We start from the raw sequence: 17,187 nt of genomic DNA on the forward strand, positions 1-17,187 counted from the left end.
ACACTGCCTGACAGGAGGTGTAGGTAGGATTAAACATTCATTTACCCTTCCTCTCACTCTGCAAAGAGAAAGGAGTCAAAACGGCACGGCAGTCAAATAACCTTGGAATGCTCAGGACATCAGACCCCGTGTCAGGGAGGTTGGGAGACCCAGATCAAAAGCATTAAGTGAATGTCTTGGGCGCTTATCTTCAGAGGCTGGGGGTGCTCAGAGAGGCTGCGGAGAGGGCAATGTTTTAGCATCAGATCATCCTGGGCCACTGTGTGCCCCTCATCACATAACGTCTGCCTCCTCACGTGTGGAAAAGTGGTCCTGGTGACACACGGCACGCTCTAAGTAAACGGAAACCATTAGCACGGCTAACGATGATGACGGGTCCCTGCGGAAGGCGAGGTCCACCTGAACCTGGGCACCGCGCGGCGCGCTCCAGGGCGGGTCTTTTCTTCGGCCGGAACCGTTCTCCCGGGGCTGGGGACCTGCCCGGACTCGGAAAGCCGCAGACCGAGGGCCGGAAGCGCGCGCTGCCACTGCGAAGCGTGTCCGTGCGGAGGGAGAGAGGGAGAGCGAGCGAGCGAGCGAGCGAGCGGAGCCGCGCACGACCGGGCGAAGATGGCGGCCTTTTCTGGTGCGTCTTTGGAGCGGGGCAGGGGCTGCGGGCGACTCCATCCGCGCCTGGGCGCTAGGGCAGCCGGCGGGGAGCCATGGGACGGGGGCGGACAGGTGCGGCGCGGCTCGGGAGGGAGCTGTCCGCAGCGGTCTCGGAACTGCGGGGCCCCCCCCTGCGGGGGGCCGGTGCGCCTCGGTGTTGGCCAGTGCCTTTCTCTCTAGGTGCTGGCCGGGCGTCCCCCCTGTTCCCCCTCGTCCTTCTGCCCTGCCGTCGGCCGGCCGGCCCGTCTGCCCGGGGACCCGCGGCCGCGGAAAGGAGGCGGCGGCGGAGCGCTAGGCCTCCTGCGTGTTTGACGTGGCAGTGGTGCTCGGGAACCCTTTTCTGCCCGCGCTTGGAGCTCGGCCCGGCCGACTAGCGGCGGCGCGTGGGCAGGGCTCCGTCGGACGTGGCCGTCCTGCCTCGGTCCAGTCTTTCCAAGCCTTTCTGGAACGAAAAGCCCCTGGCACACGTCTACTGTTTATGTGTTGTTAAACGCTGTGATAGCAACCTTAACGTTAAATATTGAAGCACGTTCGTCCGCAAACACACTAGCGCAGCACACGTTTTGAAAGCTCCTCTGTTCTTGATTTGCCGTTTTGCTGTATGATTCCCTCCTTTATTCCAAACAGTAATTCGAGGTGGCTTATTTAACCCCAAAGTTGTGATTTTTCCCTCTTCTTTGTCATCCTTTTTACATCCATAATTTTACGAGGCTTCCATAAACGTTATACATACTAAAGGTGGTGAATTTATGAAAGTGAATGTATCCAGTTAGGCCTAATATCGTTTAATGTTCTGAACCTGTTAAGATGACTTCTGATATAACACAGTACTGTACTTCCTTCAGTTTATTCCTCTAAGAACATTAGGAATTCCACATCTTTAAGTCACCAGAGAGGATTTCTGGTTAGTGTTAGTTGCATCTCCTAAATGGAGGCAAGGCGGCATCCGCTTAGAGTGGTAGCAGGTTTTCTTTCCCCAGCTCTCCTAAAACAAGATTTTAGAGCCTGAGATGTGTAGAGCAGTTCCAGATTGTCATTTTATAGGTTTGCTTCTTTGGGAGTCAGGCACAAATTTCAAGAATGTTAGAGTCTGTGATAGGAAATAAAGACATGGAATCACAGAACATGAATATTCCTGTTTTTCCCTTAAATAGTAAAGTGTTCTGTTTAGAGAAAACATGGTTCCAAAGCAAACATGGAGACAACAAGACGTCTAGAATTTGCTGAAAGCAGTCTGTGGTTGCTGCGTGCAGTATCACATTTCACAGGCAACTTGAGCTTGCAGTAGAGACTGCAGCATATTTAAGACCATCACTCCCTTTTTTTCAAGCACTTAGATTTTAGAGAGAAAATAAAGCTGGACTCTAATGGGAGCAATTCTTAGAAAGGTCTGCTTGGATATACAACTTCAGTGCTTGATTAGTTTTTTGATCTGTGGATTTTCCTGGGGAGATTTAGAGGTAGGAGAACTTTTTTTGAAAACGATTTTCATACTTACCTATATAGTTAATATTTATATTAATAGTTGACTATGTACTAAAGTTTTAGTGTTGTACCTATTATGTTAATTGCTCGTATGGTTCTTCTCACATGCAAAGAAAAGCTGTTTTTCCGGTGCATATATTCAATATGTAGATTTGTGCCTTTTCACAAATAATTATAAGAAATAAAAAATTTCCAGATTGGTTATCTCTGGGGCTTAGGAATGTTTGAGTGTTGTTAATTTTTTAATAGAAATATGTATTTTTGTAATAATAATAAAAGCTTCATTTTGTAAATGCAGACTTAAAAATTACTTATTTGGAAAGGAGGTTCACACAATCCAACTAACTACTCCATGTGTAACTACCCTCTACAGTTCATTTGAGATATGACATTTCAAATGACATTCGTTTCTCAAATGAACAAAAGTTCATTTGAGAAATGACAAAAGTGACAAAATACAATCAGAAATAACCCAATCTATTAATTTAGGACTGGCTTCAAAGTGAATTACCTAAATATCTGAACAATTAAGAACAGTAGTTCTTCAGCTGTGACTTCCAGTTACTCAAGTTTTCACTCTGGCCCCTCGCTTTTTAGTTAACCAGAGTTTGATTATGGTTGCCAATAAGTGTGGGCCTCTCTCTCCACTTGGCTGTTCACTTTTCTCAGATCGCTGAGGCTAATCACATGGTCTGCAAATAGTCAAGGCACATGACTTCCACATTATTTCTGTATAAAACAACCAAGATGTTGGTTGAGAAACCTCTCTCCAACTCTGGCTGATTTTTCACCAGTCATAGGAAGGAAGCACTCACTGGTTGTTACTATGTATCAAGTGACAACTATGTGTCAGATGTGTTACATATTACCAACTATAATCTTCCTATAGCCCTACAAGGCAGGTCATATTAGTGTGATTTTGTGTGGAGAAAATAGGTTTATAGCTTTGTAAGTTCTAGAGCTTGCTTAAGGTCACTTTGCTAGTGAGGGTTTGTATTTTAGCTCAAGTCTGTTAACTATACTCTTAATGGTGCCATAGTCTGGAGGTACTAAGTAACAGCCATGCTCCAAAGCCTTTTCCCTTTTCTTTGAACAGTAATTTTAAAAGCAGTATTATTTAAATTTAATATGTTCAGTTTTTTTCAAGTGAATTTTTGTTTTCAGAGATGGGTGTTATGCCTGAGATTGCTCAAGCTGTAGAAGAGATGGATTGGCTGTAAGTACACAAAGCTTAAATGTACCTGTGACAACAATGTTCAGTAATTTAAACAGTGGCTAGTGAACTTATAAAATATTTTTGAGTCTAGTTGAGTAACTAAGATTCAGTTTTTCTTAAGATTCTCAAAATTATAGAAAGCTTCCTTTTTAAACTTTGATTTATTTTTAACTGGAAAAGATCAGTGCTATTTACCAAATAAAATTCTCTTTTAGGTTTATAGTTTAACATAACTTCTTTAGCATAGGTGATTCTCTTTTTACTAACTAAAATTCTTCAAAATATGATTCTTTTAGTCTCCCAACTGATATCCAGGCTGAATCTATCCCACTGATCCTAGGAGGCGGTGATGTACTTATGGTATGTTTACATTTGGGGAGGTATTTGGGAGCTGAGGACACACATTTCTGGGGCTGTTTGTGACCCACTTGAAGAGCTCCATAGGCTTAAAAATGTTATTTTCACCAAATTACTTTTATTCACAAACATTTAGGATACACATACTATATTCAAAGTAATGAGGCAGAAGTTGTGCGTAACACAAAGGTGAGTAAGTACCCTTGAGAAGCTTGAATCCATTTGCATAGTTAGACAGGTACACGGATAAATGTCTCGTACAAGGGGCTCTACCAGGTACACGGATAAATGTCTGTCGTACAAGGGGCTCTACTCGGGGGAGTATATTTGGGACAAAGGAGAGATGAAAGAGAAATGCTCTATACGTAGAGAATGTATCAACAAACACAGTGAGTAGGAGAATGCAGGATCTGATCCCAGAATAATTCAATTAGATGGTAGCATAAAATGTGTGTGTGTATGGGGGGAGGGGTATAACTTGAGATAAGATGGGAAGTATATAGTGGGTCAGATTATTTGGGCTCTTTCTCAAGTGTTATGTTAAAGAATTGGTATTTGTTGGCAGGGGGGAGTCATGGGAAGTTTTTTTAAAAATTTATTTAGAGAGAGAGAATGCCCGCACGAGCCGGGGATGGGGGAGGAGCAGAGGGAAAGGGAGAGAGAGAATCTTAAGCAGACTCCCCCGAGACTGGAGTCCGATGTAGCTCTCCATCCCACAACCCTGAGATCATGACCTGAGCCAAAACAAGGAGTTGGACGCTTAACCGACTGAGCCCCCCCAGGTATCCTGGGATCTGGAAATTTTTAACTGGGGATGTGTTACATTGTTAGAACTGTGTATTTATGAAGACTGATTTGGTAGCAGTTTGTAGTATAGCTCAGAGATTAGATACTGCTGGGATACTTCTGTAATAATCTAGGTTAGAACGATGAGGGCTTGGATTTGAATGGTAGCAATGGGGAAGGAAAGGGGAAAGCAGATTCTTGAGGGATGGGGGAGAAGTGACAAGATTGGCAGTAGTCATAGTTGACTGAAGAAACCCGAGGAATCTAGAGGCACTGTGAAAATTATAGTAGCCAGTCAAGTCTTAAAGATTTCTCTATACTATCATGTTAATTTGACTTTTTTAATTGACAACCTAAATTGTAAACTCAACTATTTTTTTCCCACTTAGGCTGCGGAAACAGGAAGTGGAAAAACTGGTGTAAGTAATAAACTTAAATTGACTTACTTTGTAAGAGTTGATTTTTAAAGCAAGTTTGAACAGTAGTTTTTACTTTGAATACTTAATAAAACAACCTTTTCCAAAATGTAAGGAATTGATTGCTTGCCACTGAGAATGATACTTTAGTTGCCAGCTAATTCTGAAATAAGATGTGCAAGAGTACAGGTTTAAGACTGGAACAGTTTTAAACTGATCTTGGATAAAGAGTTGTAGTATCTTTAGTATTTATATTTATTTCTGAATTTTATTTTTTTTATTTTTATTTTTTTTTAAAGATTTTATTTATTTGACAGAGAGACACACAGCAAGAGAGGGAACACAAGCAGGGGGAGTGAGAGAGGGAGAAGCAGGCTTCCCGCCGAGCAGAGAGCCCAATGCAGGGGCTCGATCCCAGGACCCCGGGATCATGACCTGAGCCGAAGGCAGACGCTTAACGACTGAGCCACCCAGGCGCCCCTATTTCTGAATTTTAATGCAATGGCTCCAATAATAAAGAGGCTGCAAATAGAGATGGCTCTCCTATTGGCCTGGACCAGAGAAGCAGTTTATCAAACTGGACAGTATTTTTCCTCTTTGAGATTGTTCTGAAGGTCCCCATTGTTTATGGTTTTGGGTTATCAGCTGCCTCCTGGTTCCTTCATTTAATCAACTCTCTTGTTACTTTGCTGGTATTTTGAGTTTGGGCAAACGAAATTAGAGTAGCAATCTGGAATATGTAATTATTTAATGTGCATGTGTAACTTTTGTAACACTGACTGTTAAACTGTCATTAATATCTCAATACTCATGTAGGGAACTATTGTTTCTTTGATAGGCTTTCAGTATTCCAGTTATCCAGATAGTTTATGAAACTCTGAAAGACCAACAGGAAGGCAAAAAAGGAAAAACAACAATTAAAACTGGTGCTTCAGGTAAGTTTTACATATTAATATTTTCCTTTTGTGTAAAAATAGTAATTCTCATTCCTGGCATTGACAGATGGGAGGTGAGAGTGTGCATTTTTACTGTCAATATTTGGGGGATAGGGCTGTTGGCATTGGGTGCCCTGGAAATCAGGGATGCTAAATGCCATTTCCAGCATAAACAGTGAAAGATTGTCCTTCCTAAAATACTAATAGTGCTTTCTTTGAGAGGACACTGGCATTTTGGAAATTATATTTAGTTATTTTAATGTTTTTCTTAATACCTTTTACGTTTAGTATTAAAGGTAAATTGGTATGATGTTTTACAAAAATATTAAGGATTTTATAACAAATTGATGGAATAAAAGTCCCTGATGGTGGTAAATACTGCCTCCCACAGGGAAAGGAGGCATGCCTTGTTTTTCCTTTAAGATAAGAAAGGAGTCCAGGAAGTTAAAATGTAAAGTGTAAATTTTAAAGTACATTATGTTTATAGTCCTATTTACATGGAGGTTGATCCTTTACTAGGATTTTCAGTCCTGTCTATGCCATGGGTAATCTTAGATCAATTTCCTCATCTGTAAATTGTGTTGCTTTTATTAAATGGTTCTGAATCCCGTTCTACCATGAGTAATCTATGGTTTTGTTATATTTTGATAAAATTTGTTCTGTATTTTAAGTCACATTTGTTTCATGATACAAAACGGGATTGTGACAAAATAGCAAGCTTAAGTGGAATGAACTTGGTATATCAACATTTTTCTTCTCAGTAATTTGAAAGTAACAATGTTGCATAGTTCATAGAATGAACTCATTTGTAAATGTGAGATAATGGATATGAACTCTTTAGACTATTGGCCTATTCAGAAATAGTTTTAGAACTTGTAACAACTATAAACCATCATTTATGAGAGATGGTGATAAAAGAGAATGTTTCCAGAGGAGGATAACCAGAATGGTAGTAGTTTAACAAACAAGTACAAAAGAGATGAAATAATTGTAAAATCATTGAAGGGATCTGGAGAGAAAATAACTGTTCTAGAAAGGACCAGGACTAATTAGAAATAATCTAATGAAGATTTCTGTTTAAGTACTTACTAGTAATTAGATGGAGCCCACAATGAGAGAGAGAACCTCAAGAGTAAGTTACTTCTCCATCAGAGTGTTTAAGCAGATGGTAGATATTATTTGACCACAAGTAATCTGGAAAAGATTTCCACCTTGGGCAGGAAATTAGGACTGAAAACATATAGAGTTCTCTAGCTATTACAATTCTTTGGTTATCCGTAGACTATTAAGATGTTTTAAAAAAGGAAAATGCTGGTTCTGTGCAATTGAGGAGGGAAAAAAATTTTGACTTTTGAATGTGATATTAACTTATTTAAAGGACTTGCTTTTCTTTTAAAAATGATGCTTGACTAGATCCTGTTATATTGGTCATTTATTTCAACGTGTTTAGTTACCAAGGCTTCATTTTATCAGTGCCTTCATAGTTATGACAGAGATCAGCTCCATCTCTTACCAAGTGCAGTGAAGCAAGTGAGGAGAAAAGGCTTTAGCCCATAAGGCAGTGATTATTGCCTTTCACTTTCAATTTTGCCTTTAATAAGAGCAAAACATTTACTCGTATATTCCAAATAATTTGTAAAATCGTATTAAATCTAGAGGAATTAAGGTATATAAAATATATTTTTTAGAGAATGTTTTTAATTTCATATGATTGTGTGTGACTTATTTTAATTTTAGTGCTCAACAAATGGCAAATGAACCCATATGATAGAGGATCTGCTTTTGGTAAGTGGACAGATTTTAGCAGCTTATTTGTAAGAAATTTGTTTTTTTAATAATACCTGAGAATACCAAGAAAATTATGAAAAAGAATAGTAAATGAAGATTTAATTTATCAGACACTAGAATATAGTCACTACGTTTAAGTAGTTTAGTAGTGCCATAGGAATAGTCAAGTGAGTCATTGGAATATAATGGAAATATGTCCCAGTATATATGATAAGTTAACATGCAGAAAACAACATTTCATTTCAGTGGGAAAAAGGATGATTTATTCAGTAAGGGTGCTGGCGTAATTGATGCTCCATCCTGAGCAATGTAAAATTAACTTATAATTAGAAACAAAGTCTATATGTTCTTAGGATTTAAATATATATATATGTATAATTTTTATTTTCTTTAAAGATTTTATTTATTAGAGAGTGAGAGAGCACAAGCAGGGGGAGGGATGAGGAGGAAGGAGAAGCAGACTCACTGCTGAGCAGGGAGCCCGACATGGGACTCAATCCCAGGACCCTGGGATCATGACCTGAGCCGAAGGCAGACACTTAAGTGACTGAGCCACCCAGGCGCCCGTATGTATATAATTTAAATATAGAAAACTACATATACAATTTTGAGGTGGAAGAGTTTTCCTAACCCAAAGAGGAAACTTGGGAATTGTAAAAGGTAGAGGTTTATTTGTATACCATTATAAAAAATACGTGGGAAAGATACCACAGAAAAAAGTCAAATGAAAAAAAAATACAGAGAGAACACTTGCAATGTTGATGAAATATAAAGAATACTTATAAACTGGTGAGTGGTTCTTGCATAGATAGCAGATTAAGTTACTTATTTTGGTAAGAAAGATCACCGATAATGAAAGTGGACAGAGGATACGAATAGGCAGTTCACAGAAGAGCAAATCCAAAAATAACGTTCAAAACATTCAAAAATAACATTTATACATAGTAGGGAAATGGGAATTAAAGTTACAGTGAGATTATTTTTTTATACCCATTTATTGGTAAGAATTGAACAGAGTAATAACCAACCTAACAAATTAATTGCCTTTCTGGAAGGCAGTTTAGCATTACCAATTAAAATTAAAAATACGTATTTATTTCTGGAAGGTCTAGCCCATTAGAATAAATGTGCCAGTATATAAGGATATACATACAAAGCTCTTTGATGCAGCATTATTTGTAATGGTAAAAACTGACAACAAAATGAATGTTATTGCTAAGAGATTGGTTAATACAGATTAGGGTGTATTTGAGGACTACCGTGTAGCTATTACAGAGAATGAGTCGGAACTACAGTGTTGACTTGGAGAAATTTTCACCAGGTGTTGGTGAGTAAGAAAAGCAGGATGCAAAGAAATTGAGAGTGGGCATGAGGAATCATGCCCCAAAGAGCCAAAAACATCCAAATTGCTGCTCTCCACCATATGACCTCTAATTTATATAAAGTTTATATCTGTATACGTGCATAAAGAATTTTAAATACAAGAATTTTAAGGATTTGCCATTGCTTGGAGAACCTTTTAAAAAGTTCAAGGTTTTGGGACACCTGGGTGGCTCAGTTGTTAAGTGGGCTCCCTGCTCAGTGGGAAGCCTGCTTCTCCCTCCCCCACTCTCCCTGGTTGTGTGCCCTCTCTCACTGTGTCTCTCTCTGTCAAATAAATAAATAAAATCTTCAAAAAAAAAAAAAAAGTTCAAAGTTTTACAGAACATAGTACCCATATGAGTAAGAATTTATACTTTGAATAAATTAATTTCTGGTGATGTGTGATGAGATGCTTTTCTTGAAAGTTTGTTTTACATTCAAGTACTGAATATGGGTTGCAAGCCTGAACCAGGACAGAAGTTTTAGTTTCTTTCCAGTACAGACAAAAGCCATATGCTTTCCTTAGAGTCAGTAAGCTCTAATAAGCACTGTGACTGACCATGAGGTAGAATATAGAACATGATTTTTTAGGGTCCTAATATTAGCAATAACAATGACAGGTTTATTTATTTGTGCTTTTTCCTGCTTTCTCTTAATGGATCTGGATCCATGGATTGGGGAACAAGCCAGAGATACGTCCTGTTTTCCTTTTAGTGTAGTATTTGCTTAAGCTTTAATTTAAGCATAAAATCAGAGCACAGGTATTGATGAGTGAGTGCGGCATCCCCTCTGAGGATCCGTTTCTTTAAAAGACTCTAGAGAATGGTTGTCTAAACACATTTGTGTTGGTGATACAGCTGCACTGTCAGTGGGAGTGAGATTAGGTGCTGTGTTGATTACTTTCCAGACTTGATGCAGCAAAATCTTGTCCTAGTTAACAGGTAACAGTATAGGAACTAGTCCGCCACATGGCCAAGGCCCTCCAAGGGATTAATAAGGGCGATTACTTTTGGCGAAGATCTTATTACTCAGAAATCAATAAGTCTCGGTGTTTGGAACGTTGCAAGAAGTCAAATGAAGCAATTATTTTATTGGTGACTGAATGATATTTGCTTCAGGATGCTTAATTTTATATAATCTGTACTGACATGGTTTTTTGTGTTTTTCTCAAATCCAGCAATTGGGTCTGATGGTCTTTGTTGTCAAAGCAGAGAAGTGAAGGAGTGGCATGGATGCAGAGCTACTAAAGGATTAACGAAAGGTATTTAAATAGCATTTTTACCTGTTTCAACTTTAAGTAGCTTTAAATCAAGGATCTGAAAAGATTTCTGATGTTACAGAAAGATCGATAGTTCTTCTTTTAGAACACACAAATTGTAATTCAGAAACAATGGGAAAGTGGCTACATGGTAAATGATTCATAGGTGTGTATAAATCTCAAAGTATTTTGCCCTTATAGGGAAGCACTACTATGAAGTGTCCTGTCATGACCAAGGATTATGCAGAGTTGGGTGGTCGTCTATGCAGGCTTCCTTAGACCTAGGTAAGCGTTTCTAAAATAAACTGAATTTATTGGTTTATATTTGTGGGTTGTTGACATTTTTAGCGGAGGCAAAATCATAAGCTTAACCACACAAAGTTTATATTTTCAAGACTTGGAAATAATAAATCTATGTATACCTCACTGTGTTCCAAAAAGATTTGAAGTACTAAGAAAGTACATATTATTACAGCGTCAAACAGGAGGAGGAGGGTTAAGAATCTGAGTGAAGTCAGAGTACAATTAGTATACATCAGTACGTACCACATGGTATCACATAGTTGCTTCAAGTTTTTGTAGATTTATAGATTTAGTTTTATATTTACTCTTAACCACATAAATAAAATACATTTTAAAATCTAGGTACTGACAAGTTCGGATTTGGCTTTGGTGGAACGGGAAAGAAATCCCATAATAAACAATTTGATAATTATGGAGAGGTAAGTTGCATTATTGACCCAATCGTAGCACTGGTAAGTTTTCTTGTGTACTTAATTTGATCACTTGTGACATGTCTAGGGGTATAAAAGGGACTCTGAAATTCAAGTGGATTTTCTGAATATTTTCCACAGAAAGTTCAGATTTGGATTTCAGTGAAGAAATGTTACAAAATGAGATAAATATTTTTCTCTAATGCCATTTATTAGCCTCTCCAAAATATATTACTTTGTCTCTGTTTTCACCCATTTTGATGTTTGGCTTTGACTTGAATGCATATGTTCTTCTCTTATTTTTAGTCGGTGAATCTAAGTGTGGCTTTCTGACAAGTCTAAATCTATAGTAATATGGATGAGCCTGAATATCATGTTGACTCTAAAAAGCCTGTCAAGATGCCTCTACTATGATACATGATTTGCTGTAATAGGCATTTTGTTTTTAAAAATTTTACTTTTAAGTAATCTTTACACTCAATGTGGGGCTTGAACTTGGAACCCTGAGATCAAGAGCTGTATGCTGCACCGATTGAGCCACCCAGGCGCCCCAGTAGGCATTTTTAACACCTCCACTAGGGCTTCAAGGAATTATTTTGAAGCACTGACTACTTTTGATGTAGCTGTACGTGAACTTTTAGCTTTAATTTACAATTTTTTTTCCTATTAACAGCATTTCACTTTCTACTTTTCTAGGAATTCACTATGCATGATACCATTGGATGTTACCTCGATATAGATAAAGGGCATGTCAAATTCTCCAAAAATGGTAAGCTTTCAATGGATTGTCTTCTTTTTTTTTTTTTATTTGACACAGAGAGAGAGAGAGCACAAGCAGGGGGAGTGGCAGGCAGGCAGAGGCAGAGGGAGAAGTAGGCTCCCTACGAAGCAAGGAGCCCAATATGGGGCTTGATCCCAGGACCCTGAGATCGTGACCTGAGCTGAAGGCAGCTGCTTAACCGACTGAGCCACCCAGGCACCCCTCAATGGATTGTCTTCTTAGAGAAGATAGATACCCAATATTTGTGATTTATAATTCCCCTACCCTCTTCTTCAGTCCTCCCTCCCTCCCTGCCCTTCTTTTGAACCAGTACTTACTGAGCATTTACAGAGTAAATGCTCAGGCACACTGATAGGTGCTGGAGTTAGAGCAGAAGATGGAGTAGACAAGCATGTTTCATCTTGTGGCTTACCTACTGGTGGGGAGAGAGAGACAGATGCATAATATGTTAGGTTGGAACAAGTGCACTCAAAGGAGTGTAATCAGGGTAAGGGACTGAGGGTGAAAACAGTCTAGGGGTATGCTACTTTAGACTGGGTGGTCAGAGAAGCCTTCTCTGATAAGGTGCCATTTGAATAGCAATCTGAATGAGTTGGGTGGGGTGGGCCATACAGAAATCTTCAAAGAGTATTTCAAGCAGAGGAACAGTAAATGCAAAGGCCTTGAGACAAAAGTGTGCTTGAGGTATTTGAGTGACATTGAGGAGGCCAGTGGGTCTGGAACACACTAGGCATGGAGCAGGATGGTAGGATGTTAGGTCAGTTGGGGTAGTGAGGCCAGGCCATATACAAACTTTCTGAGTGAGATTGGAAGCCATTAGGGTTTTGAGTAGAGAATTGATATCTTCTCTCTTCACGTTCACCGTATATCATGGCTTCTGTGTTAAAAACAGAGTGGCAGGCATGGGAGCAGTAGATGGGGAGCCAGTGGGATGCTGGGGATTCTATTTGGGGCATATTAAATTTGAGATATTTATTACACATCTAAGTGGTGAAGTCAAGTAAGTGGTTAAATGCATAAGTCAGGAGGTCAGGGTTGGAGATACAGCTTTGGGAGACATTGGCTTATAGATGATATTTAAAGCCAGAGGACTGAATGAGATCACCTAGGGAATGAGAGTAAATAAGGAATAGGAGAGATCTGAGTCCTGGGGTGTTCTTTTGGTTAGAAGTCAGCAAGTTGTGGAGAATCTTAGCAGAGGTGAAGGAAGAGGAGAACCAAGAGAGACTGAGGTCCTGTAGTCCAGGTGAAGAAAGTATTTGAAGAAGGGAGGAATCAGATTGTATCCAGTGCTGCTGATGGGGGTAGCCTAGAAAGAAAGATGAAGATTAACTACTGGGTTTGGCAAGTGGATATCACTGATGATCTCTGTTTTTGTGAGCGTGAAGGGTGAACTGGGGGGAGCCTGATTGGGAGTCATTTCAACAGAGAATGGGATGAATTGAAATGACACAGTGAAAATGGAAATCAGGGAGTTTTACTACAAACGAGAAAAGAAAAATAGAAGGTAAATAGAAGAAGATGTGGATTCAAGGAGGTTGTCTGTGTTTTAATGTTATAGTATGCTTATATGCCATGGACTGTCATGTTGAAGTGTCTAATGGAAGTAATCAGTATGAAGGGAATGACTGAAAATGTAGAGCGGGTGAAGGGGCACTTGTAGGAGTAAAGTAAAAAAGTGAAGAGTTTGACATTAGGCAGCCCAATTTATCCGTGGGAATAGGATGGGAAAGCATGAATGCGGGTAGGTTGGTAGATTTGATGTTGTCAACAGGTGGATGTTCTTTTCTGGTCATTTCACTTTCCTCAATCTCTTTCTCTTTCTCTTTTATTTTTTTTTTTTTTTAGGAAAAGACCTTGGTCTGGCATTTGAAATACCACCACATATGAAGAACCAAGCCCTCTTTCCTGCTTGTGTTTTGAAGGTAATCAGAAAAATGATGCTATGATTATAAGCTACTTTGATACGCTTTATTTTGTACTGGTTAGTTTGCTGTTAGGTTAAGAATTTTTATAAGCTACTTTGATACGCTTTACTTTGTACTGGTTAGTTTGCTGTTAGGTTAAGAATTTTCATTTTCTCCCTTTATTCCATGCTAGAATGCCGAACTAAAATTTAACTTCGGTGAAGAAGAATTTAAGTTTCCACCAAAAGATGGTTTTGTTGCTCTTTCCAAGGCATCGGATAGTTATGTTGTTAAATCACAGCACACAGGTATTGCTTCTGAATGGGTAAGAATTGCAAGAATGGGGTACTGGTGAAAACTCCAGTAAGGAGGCTTCTCATAGTGAGTGAGTTACACATGCTCCCTGTGCTGGTTTAGTCACACATCTTTACTTAACACGTCAGTAAAATTCAGTTTCAAAACCTAATTCATAAACTCATAAACTCTTGAGTATTTGGTTTCAGTTTAGGCATTTTGGGGAACTTGATCATGATGATGATATCTAGTATTTATAAAATTGTGCTTATTAAGTGCCATGGCACTGTGTTAAAGTTCTTTACGTAAATTATTTAATCTTCACAACCCTATAAGGTAGTACTCTTCCCATTTTACAGACAAAGACCTCGAGGAATAGGGACTTGACGTAACTTGCCCAAGGTCACACAGCAAGTAAGTGGTAGAACTGAATTTAAACCCAAGCAGTCGGACTCCAAAGCTCATACTCTACCATTGTGTTGGCTAATCAGTTTCAGTTACTTAAAATAAATACATTTCATAGCTTGTTTATTTTAACGCAAGACGTATAATCAATTGCAATCATTGCAAGTAAATTTAAAGAAGCTGTAGCTCATTTTAGGAATCTTAGCTTTATTTTGTTTTATGAACATCTATACTTTTTGACAGTTGTTATTGAAAATTTTGATATTGGAATATTTGCGCTCATGCTTTACAACTGAAGGTATTGAGGGGTGATTTGAACATGTTCCATTGGTTTTTATTTTCTTAAGGTAATGCACAAGTGGCACAAACGAAGTTTCTGCCCAATGCTCCGAAAGCTCTCATCGTCGAGCCCTCCCGAGAGTTAGCTGAACAAACTTTGAATAACGTCAAGCAGTTTAAGAAATATATTGATAATCCTAAATTAAGGTAAAGCTTCCTTTTGTGCTCAAATGCCTGTTTTTAGGTTTGAGGTGTTTTGGAAGAAGAATAAAAAAAAAAATGAGGTAGAAATTCAGTATGCATACATATGCACAGGTGTGAGTGTGTAACTCTTTAATTTTGATATATAGTAGCATTTAGTTTTTATATAAAACTCCTGTTAAGTTTTTTAAATGTTTATTTTGTTTTTGTTTTTCTTTTTTTTCTTTCCTGAGGGAGAGCGACTCGCACTCTGGGATGGGAGGTGAGGTGGGGGAGGGGCAGTGAGACTCTTAAGCAGGCTCTGTTCCCAGCCCAGGCCAGACAGAGGCTAGATCTCACAACCCTGAGATCATGACCTGAGCGGAAATCAAGAGTTGGATGCCACCCAGGCACCCCTAAAACTCTTGTTTGATAAGTTTGTTCAAAAGTAAGTAAATTGAGATTTTTCTTTTCCATGAAATGTCATGGTGTATAAAACAATATCAGTAAGAATTAATTTTTTATTTTGTATTTGTTAAACATTTATTTTAGAGCGTGTGCACGTGTATGGGGGTGGGGGGTGCAGAGAGGCAGAGGGAGAGAGGAGAGAGACTTTGTAAAAAAATTTTTTATTGTTATGGTAATCACCATATATTACATCATTAGTTTTTGATGTCATGTTCCATGATTCATTGTTTGTGCATAACACCCAGTGCTCCATGCAGAACGTGCCCTCTTTAATACCCATCACCAGGCTAACCCATCCCCCCACCCCCTCCCCTCTAGAACCCTCAGTTTGTTTTTCAGAGTCCATCCTCTCTCATGGTTCGTCTCCCCCTCTGACTTACTCCCCTTCATTCTTCCCCTCCTGCTATCTTCTTCTTCTTCTTTTTTTTTCTTAACATATATTGCATTATTTGTTTCAGAAGTACAGATCTGTGATTCAACAGTCTTGCACAATTCACAGCGCTCACCATAGCACATACCTCCCCAATGTCTATCACCCAGCCACCCCATCCCTCCCACCCCCACCACCACTCCAGCAACCCTCAGTTTGTTTCCTGACATTAAGAATTCCTCATATCAGTGAGGTCATATGTTACATGTCTTTCTCTGATTGACTTATTTCACTCAGCATAACACCCTCCAGTTCCATCCATGTCCTTGCAAATGGCAAGATCTCATTCCTTTTTTTTTTTTTCAAAGTTTTTTTTTTTTTATTGAAGAGAGGGAGAATGAGAGATAGAGAGCACGAGAGGGAAGAGGGTCAGAGGGAGAAGCAGACTCCCTGCTGAGCAGGAAGCCCGATGTGGGACTTGATCCTGGGACTCCAGTATCATGACCTGAACCGAAGACAGTCGCTTAACCAACTGAGCCACCCAGGTGCCCCATGATCTCATTCCTTTTGATGGCTGCATAATATTCCATTATATATATACACACCACATCTTCTTTATGCATTCATCTGTCGATGGACATCTTGGCTCTTTCCACAGTTTGGCTATTGTGGACATTGCTGCTATAAACATTGGGGTGCACGTACCCCTTCGGATCCCTACATTTGTATCTTTGGGGTAAATACCCAGTAGTGCAATTGCTGGATTGCAGGGTAGCTCTATTTTCAACTGTTTGAGGAAGCTCCATACTGTTTTCCAGAGCGGTTGCACCAGCTTGCATTCCCACCAACAGTGTAGGAGTGTTCCCCTTTCTCCGCATCCCCGCCAACATCTGTCATTTCCTGACTTGTTAATTTTAGCCATTCTGACGGGTGTGAGGTGGTATCTCATTGAGGTTTTGATTTGGATTTCCCTGATGCCAAGCGATGTTGAGCACTTTTTCATGTGTCTCTTGGCCATTTGGATGTCTTTTTTGGAAAAATGTCTGTTCATGTCTTCTGCCCATTTCTTGATTGGATTATTTGTTCTTTGGGTGTTGAGTTTGATAAGTTCTTTATCGATTTTGGATACTAGCCCTTTATCTGATACGTCATTTGCAAATATTTTCTCCCATTCTGTCGGTTGTCTTTTGGTTTTGTGGACTGTTCCTTTTGCTGTGCAAAAGCTTTTTATCTTGATGAAATCCCAATAGTTCATTTTTGCCCTTGCTTCCCTTGCCTTTGGCGATGTTTCTAGGAAGAAGTTGCCGTGGCTGAGGTCGAAGAGGTTGCTACCTGTGTTCTCCTTTAGGATTTCGTTGGACTCCTGTCTCACGTTTAGGTCTTTCAACCATTTTGAGTCTATTTTTGTGTGTGGTGTAAGGAAATGGTCCAGTTTCATTCTTCTGCATGTGGCTGTCCAATTTTCCCAACACCGTTTGTGGAAGAGACTTTTATTCCACTGGACATTCTTTCCTGCTTTGTCAAAGATGAGTTGACCAT

At 39.4% G+C, this 17,187-nt stretch overlaps 1 protein-coding gene across 1 annotated transcript in view; it reads left to right on the top strand.

Moving 5' to 3' along the window:
- The first annotated feature begins 480 nt into the window (after nt 1-480).
- The window catches only part of DDX1 (DEAD-box helicase 1), a 44,591-nt gene continuing 27,884 nt past the window's right edge, over nt 481-17,187 (top strand). The window contains exons 1-13 of the mRNA XM_025867765.2: nt 481-625; nt 3,298-3,349; nt 3,646-3,709; nt 4,882-4,911; nt 5,747-5,843; nt 7,581-7,628; nt 10,171-10,254; nt 10,453-10,536; nt 10,897-10,973; nt 11,661-11,733; nt 13,594-13,670; nt 13,846-13,960; nt 14,699-14,837. Coding sequence (XP_025723550.1) covers nt 610-625; nt 3,298-3,349; nt 3,646-3,709; nt 4,882-4,911; nt 5,747-5,843; nt 7,581-7,628; nt 10,171-10,254; nt 10,453-10,536; nt 10,897-10,973; nt 11,661-11,733; nt 13,594-13,670; nt 13,846-13,960; nt 14,699-14,837 — 956 coding nt within the window. The 5' untranslated portion in view covers nt 481-609. The remainder of the gene's footprint in view (nt 626-3,297; nt 3,350-3,645; nt 3,710-4,881; nt 4,912-5,746; nt 5,844-7,580; nt 7,629-10,170; nt 10,255-10,452; nt 10,537-10,896; nt 10,974-11,660; nt 11,734-13,593; nt 13,671-13,845; nt 13,961-14,698; nt 14,838-17,187) is intronic.

Source organism: Callorhinus ursinus, unplaced genomic scaffold (genome assembly GCF_003265705.2).
Source record: "Callorhinus ursinus isolate GAN/ISIS: 27379988/994484 unplaced genomic scaffold, GSC_fseal_2.0 scaffold10, whole genome shotgun sequence".
NCBI lineage: Eukaryota > Metazoa > Chordata > Mammalia > Carnivora > Otariidae > Callorhinus > Callorhinus ursinus.